At 55.3% G+C, this 12634-nt stretch overlaps 1 protein-coding gene across 1 annotated transcript; it reads right to left on the bottom strand.

Moving 5' to 3' along the window:
* Positions 1-1589: 1589 nt before the first annotated feature.
* KCNK18 (potassium two pore domain channel subfamily K member 18) lies at positions 1590-12116 on the bottom strand. Its single transcript, XM_040624536.1, has 3 exons — positions 11897-12116; positions 9278-9406; positions 1590-2383 (listed from the first exon to the last, which is right to left on the bottom strand). The coding sequence occupies exons 1-3, from the start codon at positions 12114-12116 to the stop codon at positions 1590-1592; spliced, it is 1143 nt and encodes a 380-aa protein (XP_040480470.1).
* Between the last annotated feature and the right edge of the window lie 518 nt (positions 12117-12634).

A 12634-nucleotide genomic window follows, 5' to 3' on the forward strand; every position in this document is an offset into this window, starting at 1 on the left:
TATGTCTCTCAGCGGGTCTTGCTCACACCTTGTCAATTCCCTTTCCTGAGACAGGTCTTGAAAAGTTCAAGGGGCAGGAACCTCATCGTTGTGGGGAGGAGAAGGAAAGATCCAGAAAAGAAGACCCGAGGCCCCTCTGAGAGCTGGCCCTTGGCAGTGACCTGAATTTAAGGCAGAACAGAAAAGGTTCAAAAGGTAGATGCTTCCTTTCCTTTCTAATTGGAATCTCCCGGCACTTTTTATTGGCTTTTGCAATTTTTGTGCTATACCCTAGAGCAAAGTTCACCACTTAGCCAGGGACTGATTTTTCGAATCACTGGATTTCCAAGAGTCTCTCAAAGAAGTTTTCCAGAAACACTGATTCTCTCAAATAAGACATTTCTCATAACCAACCGAGGAACTAGGAAGACTCTCGTACTACCCCAGGCATGTCCACACACTGACTTGTTACATCCTCTCCCCCGCTGGGCTTCCCAGGAGTGACTCTGAGACAAAGATCTGTGTGCAAGTGGGTCTTCTGGGGGTGATCTCAAGAGGAGGGAAGAAATGAAACTGAGATGAAGGAGGCCAAGACAGCTGATGGAGGTGAGCAACTATGGCTCCATTCCACTGGGGACCTCGGGGAGACAGTGTTGGATCCGACCCAGAGTCAGCCCGTGGGAGGGCCAAGCAGTCGGACACCACCATCCGCCTGCTCCTGTCAGCTGTTGATGGAGGGGTACGCCCGGGAGCGCTCACCCCTGGGCACTTCTAGCCTGCCGCACACATGCCCATGCTTTAGTGACTAGAGACGGTCCGCAGGCAAAGGAAGGTGGAGTCCCAGGGCATAAGAGTGGGGCACCTACAGCACCTGCCACACAGCCCAGCTCATTCACGTGCCAACTCAATCAGGAACAGCTCAGGAGCGTATCCCGCCCTGAGCGCCAACCCTCTCCCGTAGCAACCATCCGCCCGGGCATGAACATCTGCACACATCTGCTCATTCAGGAGGTGCCAGCCGTCCACCTTAGTGAGAACACTGGTCTACACAGAATCTGGCACTCAGAATATCCCAGGCCCCCAGGAACACAGGTGACAATCCCACCCTGGCCTCGTGTATTGCGCGTGGGCTGGGATCGGGCTGATCTTGCACAGATCCGTGAAGCCATTCAAGAAAACAGGCTGTTCAGAGTCGCTCTGTTTCATCGAGGCTGAACAGGAGCAGCTCGGGAAGATGTTAACTGAGCTGAAAGCACAAATTGCAAGAGCAAAGGTAATTTTTTTCTGGTGACTCAAGAAAAGCTAGGACATTCGTAAGGTGCTTTCATCTACATTAAGTGGAACGTTTGAAAAGTGAAGATGGGGCTCCAATTAACTGGGCTTTGGAGGATGGTGAGAGTTTCGGTATAACGTCTTGATATGAAAGTCATTGGCCACGTTTCTGCTGGGCCTCAGGACCAAAATCAGCCCTCATGCTGGATTTGTCTCTGTGCCCCAAGGTCTCAGGGGACAGGCTGCAGGGACACCAGTTCCAACGTCCCTGGACCCCAAAAGACAACGCGAGGAAACCAGCTCAGCTGGCGTCTGTCACACAAGAGATGGTGGAGATTTCACTTTTTAACCGGGTGGTAAAATACCCCTTTCGCAAAGAACAGCATGAGATTTTTGTAGATGTGAATCAGCCTGTTTTGCACCAACTTGAAAGCAATGCACACGATCTCCATCCCGATGATGATATAAACGGAGAAGAACAAGAAGAAGTGGGGGTGCTCTAAAACGGTGTCCCCGAACCCAATGGTGGTCAGTGTGACGAAACAGAAGTAGAAGGCGTTCTCGAAGTCCAGCTTCTTCTCCCAGATGGGGAGGATGGCGGCCGCACAGGAAATGTAGGCGAACACAAGGAGGGCGATGACCGGCAGGGGCACGTCCAGCTTCTCCACCTGCCGTCCCACCTGATCCAGATTGCTGATGACCGAGTAGGAGAGTCTCCCCGACAGCTCGGGACATGAGTTACTCCTCTCCACGGCCCGCGGGGGCGGGTGCAGCGTGTTCTGCTTCTCTCGTGCAAGAAGTCTCTCGAACAGATCCGTGTTGCTGCTGGGGGTGGAGGGACACGGGCCGGGTTTGGAGCCCGGAAGCTCTTGGGCATCTATGTTGATCCTCGGGACAGCTTCGCCCGCAGGCATGGTGGCCGGCCTTCTGCAGAGCAGGCGGGAGCACCACGCACGAAGGGGAGGCAGGAAGAACGGGAGTTTTTGGAGCCGATTGTAAGACGTGGACAGGATGGTGGCCAGGATGTCACCCATGTCCGTGAGGACGAGGAACATCAGGGGGATGCCAAAGAGGGCATAGAGCATGCACAGGTATTTGCCGAGCCGGGTGACGGGGTAGATGTGGCCGTAACCTGAAAAAGAGGACAGAGCCCAGGGTGGTTGTCTGCTCTTCCCCCTGCCCCCCAAAAAAGCTTTAAAGAGACCTTCTGTCACTTCTCCTTCTTGGTATCATGGTTTACACAATGCGTTTGAAAATATTCATCTTAAAGCATTCATCCGCCATCTGGCCTTGGGCTCGCTTTGGTGGGAGGAGAGAGAGGTGAAACTCAGCTTCCCTTTAGGATAAGAAGCTATCCATGTCCAGATCTTTGACCCAAGATGCCCCAGGCAGGGGACAAGCATGTCTGGAACTGAGCTGATCGCTTTTCATTTTGCTGCGGCCATTCCTAAGCGTCCACACGGCAGGATGAATGCAGGGGAGAGGCGGCGGCGACGGCTTTGCCATCACACCCACCTCCCCCTTCATCTGCCACAAAGGCACCTGTTTTTAAGAAGCCACCCTTGTCCTCCCCGGGATGTCTGGCCCTCTCGGTTTATCCGTCCCTCTGTAACAGGCCGTTAGTATGTGCCAACGGTGTACAGCGTGTGCACAGTAAGAGCGACAGCGGGAGGATGGAAGGAATGAAATACCGTTGCTGCCCTCCGAGCCGTTGTGGTTTAGCAGGTTAGACACACACATTCACAAATGCTCGTGAAGTGGTGAGGATCCCAGCATCTCGAATCTTACCAACCTGAGTTCGAATCCCAGCTCTGCCACTTACTAGAACGTTACGTGACTTTGGCTCATATTTTCCAGTTTTTTTGTCTGTAAAATAGGGTGGCAATCCCTGCTTTGTATCCCGACCAGCCTGAAGGATGACATGAGACCAGGGCCTGACCCATAGGGGGCAGCTGAGGAATGCTGGCGTCCCCGCCCCCAGGCTGATACTAGCTTCCGGTCGCGCTCACTGTGGGCTGGTATTGACCCACCTGCAGAGGCAGACATTGTTATCACCATTCACAGGTGGGGAAACTGAAGCAGAGAAATGGAGCAACCCGGCCAAGAGCACTCAGTGATAAAGAGTAGAGTCGGCGATCAAACCCCTAGACCCACCCAGCTGCCACACCAGCACATCCCCACCGGGCCAGGAGCACCAAGGAGGTGGGACCTTGCAATCCGCAAGAACCAGTCAGCCAAGCAAAGGGAGGGGCACTGAGGCTTCTGTGCTCTTCAGGAGCCCCCGTCCTTCCATCACCCCATCCGTGACCCTCCTGTCTACAGCAGGGCAGGAGCAGAGAGACGTCAAACCCCACAGCCCAGGTAGCTGGATCTTCTGGAGTGAGCGAGCTCAGTGACTGCAACAAAATGAGGGAAAAGCTTTTGTATTAAATGCCTATGTTTAATTTTTGATGTCATAAAGGATGATTAATACAGGAAAACCTAGGCCAATTATGTAAATTGATTTGAAGGCACTTGCTCGGCTGGCTAAGCCCCAGCCTCCTCCAGGGCTCCAGCTCCCTGTGGCCGAGTCTGGTCTCAGGCTCTGCCTTCCAGGAACACACACGTGTTCAGGTGGCCCACCCTCACCAGGGTCCTGGGAGAGGGCCGGGAACCACAAAGGGTCTCATCAGCTGGCATCTATCCCAGAGCACGCCACGCCACCCTCAGCTGATTCCACGAGGCACCATTTGGTGGCAGGGGCAGTTAAATCTGAATGTGCATTCATAGCGTATGTGCATATTGAGCGCTAACTGCATGCACTGGGGACACAGTGGTGAGGTCTCCAACCTCGCTGAGCTTCTGCTGTAATGGGAGAGGCAGACATGAATCAAATAACTACCCTGGTGAGTCCGCTGTGGCAGATGGAGCTCAGTAACCGCACATAAAGGAGCAGACTGTTCCATGAGCCATTAGAACGAAGGCGCCCATCCTGGATTCGCATTTATTGAGCACCTACTTTATGCCAGGCACTTGTGGGTAGAATGAGAAACAAGCAGAGGTCCTGTCCTCTGGGACTTCTAGTTGAGAAGGAAGCAAGGCCTTGAGCGGAGCTCTCCACCACCCGCAGGAGGTGGCGAGGACCCGACAGGTGTACGTATGCACCAGGGGACAGGAATGGAGCCCGCATTGGCTAACCTTCCCATCGGAAACCCAGGTTTGTTCCCTGGGGCAGGACTTGCTGAGACAGTGCCAAGGGTTCCAAATGCCTCTGTTTCCCTTCCCTGTTCTCTGAGGGTCTCCAGCAGCTCCAGCCCTCCCCTCAAGGAGAGGAGGTTGCAGAAGTGACCTCTGCACCCTGTCCAGGCTGAGGAGATGAAGGTGAAGGTGGGGACTTAGAGGGAAGGTGACCCGGGAGGGGGGGGATGACCATCTGCCCAGTTTGCCTAGGGCTGAGGGGTTTCCCAGAGCTCCTGACTTTCTGTGCTAGAATGGTGGCAGTCCCAGGGGCAGCTGGTCACTCCAGCCATGAAGGGAGGTGTGGACAGATTCTCTGGAGCAGGGGAGATGAGAGAGGAGGGCAGCTGGAGCTTCTCCTGGAGGAGCAGGAGCTCAGAGAGGGAGTCCTGGGGGAGCCCGGGCCCTGGGTATCAGCAAAGATTCCTGTGCCAAAGCTGGTCAGGGGCCATCAGTCCTTAGGAGGTCAGCAGTGGCCGCGAGGGCCCAGAGATGGGGACCACCCTGTTTTCTAGATAGTGGATAAGCCCCCTGGGTTCTTGTGCACCCTCAGGCAAGTCAGGAGAGGCTCCACAGTGGAAACCTCTCAGCTTCCAGGACAGGGGCCCAGGGTCAGATCTAGTTTAAAGAAAAGAACATCCCATTTCTAGAATAAAGTACCTTTTAGAGTGAAAATTCCCTGCATAGCCAAATCCCTAATGCCGGCAACCACCATTATTACCGCATTTAATGGACAAGGAACAGGGAAGTCAGGTGACCTGTCTGGGGTGGCACAGCTCAAAGCTGACAAGGATGTGCACCCCTTACCTGAAGACTTCCTCTGTCCACCTGCCACCCCAGGGTTCTCCTTGGCAAAGGTGAATTTAGTGGATTTAAGCTGGAGGTGGCTCCCTCTGGGTAGAACACGTTTAGACTCTAGGAGATGTGCCATATTCCAGAAGATGCATCAAGGAAGCAAACCTCAGAGCGCACATGACCCCTGTGAAGGAAACTGTATAAACTGCACCAATTACTGAATGCTGAAATGCATAACAGAAAATCCTATCATTTCTTATAATGTATTCATATATTCCAATACGGTCAGTTCACTCCACTTAGGCTGTGAGTATCTAATAGCCCATGCACTTTACTTTCTTCCTTTTTTTTTAAGTAGGCTCCATGCCTAGCATGGAGCCCCATGTGGGGCTTGAACTCATGACCCTGAGATCAAGACCTGAGCTGAGATCAAGAGTCCAAAGCTTAACAGACTGAGTCACCCAGGCGTCCCCATGCACTTTACTTTCTAATCCAAGGGGACTGACCCAATTGGAAATGACTGGGGATTGACCAACCTCACACCTGCCAGGTGTCCCTTTTTCATCAAAGCCAGGTACATTAAGGGTGACCCAGAGATGTAAGGCAGGAAGCACTTCGAACACTGTTATTGATTACAGGCAGCGGAGAACCTCCCCGACATCCTCTTCCACTTGTAATTACTGGACAGCATGATGTCCTAATTGATTTGATAGTAGCATCGCTTTCTTGGGATTTAGACCAAGATAATGCATTTCCATTAGATCAGTGGTTCACAGCCTGCACTCCCATTAGAATCACCTGGAGGGCTCTGAAAAATACCGAGGCCTGGGTTTGTCCCTAGAGACTCTGACTGGATTGCCACGGGGTCCAGGCTTGGGAGTTTCTAAAAGATAGCCCGATGATTGCAATGTGCAGCCAGGGCTGAGAACCCTCGCCCCGGGTCAGAGCTTCGCAAACTTCAGTGCGCATCGGGATCACCTGGAGAGCTTGTTAAATACAGATTTCTGGGCCCCATGTCCATAGTTTCTGGCTCAGTGGGTCTAGGATGGGGTCTGAGAATGAATTCTCTCTTCTAACAAGTTCTCAGGTGATGCTCATGCGTGCTAACGGGTCCAGGGACCACCGCATTCGATCAGTTCTCAACGGGCGCAATTTTGCCCCGCCCCCCGGGGGACATTTAGCAATGAGGAGACAGCAGGGGAAGAGGTGGGGGCATCGGGTGGGTGGAGGCCAGGGAAGCGACTAATCATCCTACAATGCGCAGGACAGCCCCCACCACGAAGAATCATATAGCTCCAGACGCCCACAGTGCCAGCCCAGAAAGCCTGGTTAGCTCAATCCCCTGAAGTTCTGGAGGAAAAGGAAAACAAACTGAACCCCTTTGCTCGTCTCCACTATCTTCCTTGGGGCTGCTGCTTCCCTGTCACTGTTGCTCCACTGAGCTGCGGGTTGCCCTGGAAAGGCCAGCTGTACCCTGCCCCTGCCTTGCTGGCAGTGACCTCCCTCCCCTGAGCCTCAGCTCGCTGCTAAATGCCACAGCGCCTACCCGTAGGTTGTCCTGTCATGCGGATTAGATAAGATCACGCATATAAAGCCTGCGTGCACCATCCCCAGTGCTGGTAAGGGCTCAGGAGCGCAGCGGTCCGCGGTGCTCTTTCTGCCCCTTTCTGGTCCCTCCCTGCCTGTAGCATCGAGGTAAGGGGAAGAGACCGGCTCTGAAAGAAGCCATGTGGGGGCGCTCTTGGACACAAAGCCTGTTGCCACAGACCCTGGGTTCTTCCCCCAGCAACGGTTCCTTCATCTTTCCTGGGGTACCCCTGCTCCCCCACCTGATTTAGGGATAGATCCAATTGGTCTAAGTCATTCTGGGAATCTCATCCCCTTGCCAGGACTAGCTTAGGCGTGGGAGGTGTCTAGGAAGAGTTTTTGGAGGGAGGCGATGGCCGGCCCTTTCTCAGTCTATGAGATCCAGTGACGCAGCAATGGGAGTGGACGTTGGTGACCTGCTGAGCAGGATGGGGGAGAACCTGACACTCAATGCCATGGCTGAGCTGCACGTCTACCAGCCCCAGAGCTGTCTCCACTGGGCTTCTTACTCCAGAGGGAACACGTTTTCCTTGCAGTTGGAGCCAGTTGGGTTGGATTTCCCTTTAGTGGCAGCTGAGCGGATCCTGGCTGGCACTTACATTTATCCTCACACTGATCTGAAAGGCAGGCCTGGGAGGCGTTACAGATGAGGGAATGAGGCTCAGAAGGGCCACGTTACTCCAGAATCTTTGCTTTGTTTGGGGGTGGAAGACGCACGTAAAGGAAGTGCAGGGAACGGGGTAAGGCTGGCTCCTTCTCTCCCAGTGCCTTTCCTTCTAGGCACTGGCATCAACTCCAGCCAGACACAAGGTCTCTCTGGGAATCTGAGCTGCCCCTGCCCCCCAGGCACAAGCAGGCTCCCCCTGGGGCTCCCTGGGCAGGGCTGGGCAGGGTCCCTGCAGCATCCCACAGACCTGCAAGGCTGGCAGGCTACTCTGGGGAAAGAACACTGGACCTGGGGTCTCAAGGCCTGTTCGTGGGCACCAGCTCTACTCACTGTGTGCCCTTGGCCCCTGACAGCATCTCTCTGGGCTCAGGCTCCCCCACCTGATTCAAAAGACCTCTCTGAGTTTTAAGGAGGCAGCTTGGTACAGCCCCGAGGGTAACTGTTAGTTCCCATCACCACCGCAGCCCTTCCTCCTCCCTCACCTGACTGTTGGTGCTCCCAGTCCTGCTCTGGTACACCGTACCCCCTCCCCACACCACGCCCCCCCCTTCGGTGTTCCCTCCCTTCCCCCGGAGTCCATTGCCATCTATATGCTGTTGACTCTGAAACCCAGCTCCCCAGCCCCGCCCTGAGCCACAGACCCACATTGCCGGCTGTGCTGGGTGTCTCCCCTGACACGCTCCACTCGAGGCTTGACCTTGACTGGCCCTGAATCATCACTTCTATCCCCAGGCCCAGCATCCTCACCACCTTCCCCACAGCCTGCTGGCCCCACTCAGCAAAGCTGGAGACTGTGGTGTCTTCCTCTTCCCCAGGCATCCAATCCCTGAAGATTTGCCTGCAAAGTCTTCAACCACCCCTCCTCTCTGTCCTTGTGACCACTGTCCAGGATGAGGCCATTGCCATCCTCACTCATACAGGCTGCCGCAGAAACCCCCCTACTGCTCTCCCTGCTGCCAGTCTTACCCTCTCTGGTCCCCTCCATGCTACAGCTGGGGTGATCTTTCTGGAATGCTGAGCTACTGTGTTCTTCCCTTGCTTAAAACCCTCTAGACATTCCCCACTGCCCACAGGATAAACCCAACCTCCTTAGCCCAGCTTGCAGGACCTTCTCGTGGACTGTCCCCTCTTTCAATGCCTGCCATTCCTTCTGCTACTGGGCCTTTGTCCTCCCCGGGCCTGCAGCACCCTCTTCACACCCTCCTTCCCCCACACTGGTGACTCTCCGACTCAGCATGGCTGTCATCCCCTCCCGGGAGTCTTTAAAATGTTCTTACCACTTAAGTATTGCCTCCTGGACCACCCCCAAGCCTGGAGCAGCTGCCCCTACTCTGCGCTCCCACAATACCCCGAATACATCACATGCCGACCGCATTCGGTTGCCCAGGAGCCCGGACATTGGCATGAGGTGTTTCGTACAAGAACATTCAGCCAAGGGGCAGGAGGGGGCTGAAAGGCATCCCACACCTTGCTCCCTGGGGCCTGCACCTGGGCAAGGGGCTGCACCCATCAGAAGGAAGGGCACTCTCCAAATTCCCAGCAGCAGGAGCTCCCACCTTAGGAGCCCACACCGTCCTGCCCACCACTGTATCCGCCCCACAGGGAGCCACGGCCGGACCCAGCACAGGGCAGCCCTTCCTCACCATTTCATGACCAAGTGAACCCAACATTCCACCGCCCCACCAAGGGGCCCCAGCCTCCCCTTCTCCCTCTCTCTCCCCCATGCATCTCTCCCAGGCCTGCCCTTGCCCTCGGACTTACCCACAGTGCTGATGACGGTGCAGCAAAAAAAGAGCGAGCTCAGAAAGGACCAGTCTGCAAACCTGCTAAACCAGTGGGGCTTCACCTTCTGCAGCAGCGCCCCAAGGTCCCGTTTCCTGCCTTCCTCAACTGGGGAAAGAGGACCAGAGTGAAGGAGAGGGTTTTGCTCAAGACAGGTCCCACCGTGTGCAGGGGTCTTCCCCAGGGACCGGCACACCCCCTGCCTCGTGGCCCCTTAACGCCATAACCTGGTTCTGCTTTTGCCCGTCTCGGCACTTAGTTCCTGCATTTAGTGCCCGCGGAGATGACGAGACCACGTGAGAGGAGCCCCCCAGGAAGGGGCCCATGGGGGTCCGGCCCAAGCTCAGCCACGGGATTGCTGTGTGGCCTGAGGGGGCTTCCTGAAATTTCTGAACCTCCGTGTCTTTCACTTTGCAAAGGGGCATTCTACTTCTGCTCAGTCTCTCTCCCAGGCTTCTTGAGAATTGAAAGTAAAATGGGTCTTATGAAATGCAAGCTCTTATACAGATAGAAACCATCCCCACTCCGGAGGTCATTAAGCCTGATGGCATTTGCTACTCGTACTGGGATCTGTGGGCACCGAGGCGTCTGAGGATTTCTGGGAAGTCTTGGCTTTCAAAACATCTGACCCAGGGCCAAGAGAGCAGGATTGGGGCCCTGGTTCCTCAGGGAGGTTCCCAAATAGTTCCTTTGGCCTGGGTGGCCAGTGGGCTTTGGGACCTTAGAACCACCTTGAAACTCTGGCACGCAGCGGGGGGTTCACTACTCATGTGAAAGGGCGCCGACCTGGGAGTCCAGGCATTCTAGACCCAGCTCTGACCCTGAGCAGCTCCCGCAGCCATGGACAAGACGCTCCATCCCCAGCCTGTTTCCCCATCGGGAAGGCAGCATGACAGGGCCATGAAAGGAGAGCTCTGGGGTCTAAATGCCTGGGGTGGAATCCTCCGCTCCACTCTGTAGTTTGCGACCTTGGCCAGTCGCTTAACTCCCAGAGCCTCGGTTTCCTAATCTGTGAAAGGGGTCAATCCACACAGGCGCCCGGGGCTGGCATGAGGATTAAGTGCGATAACGCACAAGCGCGCTCGGCATGGGGGGGGGGGCGCTTCGGGAGCACTTTAATCTCCAACAAAAATCAGTACCACATGGGGCTGGAGGGGCGCCTGGCCGGCTCAGTCAGAAGAGCACGTGACTCTTGATCTCAGGGCCCTGAGTTCAAGCCCCACGTTGGGTGTAGAGAGGACTTAAAAAACAAAAACAAAATGGGGTTGGACCAGTGCTGTATTCCCATTGTATTCTGTACGTCAGAATCACCCGGGAAACTTTAGAAGATTCCCGGCCCAGCTCTGGAAATCCCGATTAAGTGGGTTTGGAGAAGAGCCTACAAATGTGTATTTCAGACGCTGGATGATTCTGATGTGTGGCCGGGTTTGGGAAGCTCTGAGCCTGGAATGGTGCGGAGTCCGGGCGGTGGCGATGGCGGAGGGGCGTGTGTCTGTCTGGACCAGATGCAGAGAGAAGGAGTGGGACCCTCCACAGAGGAGACACTCTGCCTCCTGGGACCAGCCTCCCGTCAGCCTCAGCTGAAAGAACCCACTCGAGAAGCAAGGTCGGGCCCATGGGAGGAGCCGTGAACAGCCCCGCTGGACCTACCTGTCACAGCAGGGGCATCCTTCCCCTCACTCCTGGAGGCTGTTTTTCCTTTGTCTTTTATTTACTGACTCTATATTTTTATTTTGCTCTGTTAAATACATATTTGCAAGCTTTGGGGAACAAGGCAGAGCAGTAATAAGTGACCAAAGACAAATGAAACGCAGTAAGGACACAGGTAAAGTGCCTCGTGCCCTTCAAGAGACTTCACGACCTTTATCTGCTTCCCACAGGGTCCCTATGATTGGCAGCCCTGAGACTGTGGGTCCCTGCTGTCTGGCACACTGAGACCCAGAGAGGGCAACAGCTCTCCTCAGATCACACAGCAAGTTGGGGGAGCACCCAGGACCGAAACCGGGCCCCCAAGTTACCAATTCCTCTCCCCTGAGTCCAACAGTAGAAAAGGCCATTGGGAACTGGAAGTGGGAGAGAAGGGGGCCAGGCAGTTCCTCCTGGGGGGCCAAGCCCAGTTTGATTGTCCCTTGAATCCTAGTTCCTATAAACTGAGTCAGGGGCCGGGCAGGCATAATTTGGAGGACCAGCCTAGGGACCCCCAGCCCCAAATCTCGTCACCCACATCCCTCAACCAACCTCACCAAATGCCCGGCTATCCATCCTTCCCGGAGCCTGCCGGTCCGGGTGGGGCTGGGAACTGAGGCAAGGGCAAGGGAGCTGGTCTTTCCAGAGCACGAACTGGGTGCTCAGTGCTTTCCCTACATTCTTCATAGTAACACTAACAGGCTATTGCTTTCCCTATTTTACGGAGGAGAAAACTGAGGCTCAGAGAGAAGTCATTTGCCTAAGGTCCCACACAGGGATGGGGAGGACAAGCTGAGGGCTCCCAGACCCCCCACCCCAGCCTCCTGCAAGACAGCCCTCTGGGCTCTGGGGGCTGCCTCCACCCACAGAGAAAGCCCCCCTACCCCCCCCCCGCCCCCGTGAGCCACCTACCTGTCCTGTTGCATTTCAAGATGCCACAGAGCTCCTCCAAGAACTCCTCAAACTCTGGGTCATTTGGCCCCAGGTTCTGGCCGCCCTCGATGGCCGAGAAGAGGGCAGCACCCAGTAGCGCATAGGTCACCAGGGAGCAGAGGAAGCAGAGGCGAGGGAAAAGCTTCTCCAGGGCCTCCTGAAAGCATTTCCTGGCCGGGGGTGGCCCTGCAGCCTCCATCCTCCCAGGAGCGCTCCGAACAGGAGGAGCTGGTGGAAGAGGCAGGAGCAGGCCTCAGCAGCAGGAGGAGGAGGCATGGGGGAGGAATGGGAGTGCCCAGAGAATGGCCAGGCTCCAGCACTAAGTGGATGGTGCGTGTGCTTCCCCAAGGACCGGGAAGCAGCCGGTTCTCATCCCGGTCAGTTACTTAGATGGCTCCCCCCAGCACCCGAAATTGCTATTGATCCACCGGCCTGGGAGCTGCCCTGCGGGGGCTTTGGGTGAATGCTGTGGTGATGGCTTTGTGCTTTGGCCTTTCCCATCTGGAAGCTGCAATTTTGACTTCCAGGTACCAAATCTGACTCTTGGTTTTTAGTCAAGTGATTGTCCTTCCTGAGGTGGTCTGTGGTGTCTGGTCTCTCGGGCTGGTAGTGATAATAGTACTGGGCATGGCCGTAGCGCTACGGTCTACAGCCTTTATCCTGTATGGATCTAATTATTGGTTCTGCTTCTTCACTCCCCTGTAGCATAGGCCCCCT

The sequence above is a fragment of the Ursus maritimus genome, unplaced genomic scaffold, assembly GCF_017311325.1.
Source record: "Ursus maritimus isolate PB19 unplaced genomic scaffold, ASM1731132v1 scaffold_7, whole genome shotgun sequence".
Lineage (NCBI taxonomy): Eukaryota > Metazoa > Chordata > Mammalia > Carnivora > Ursidae > Ursus > Ursus maritimus.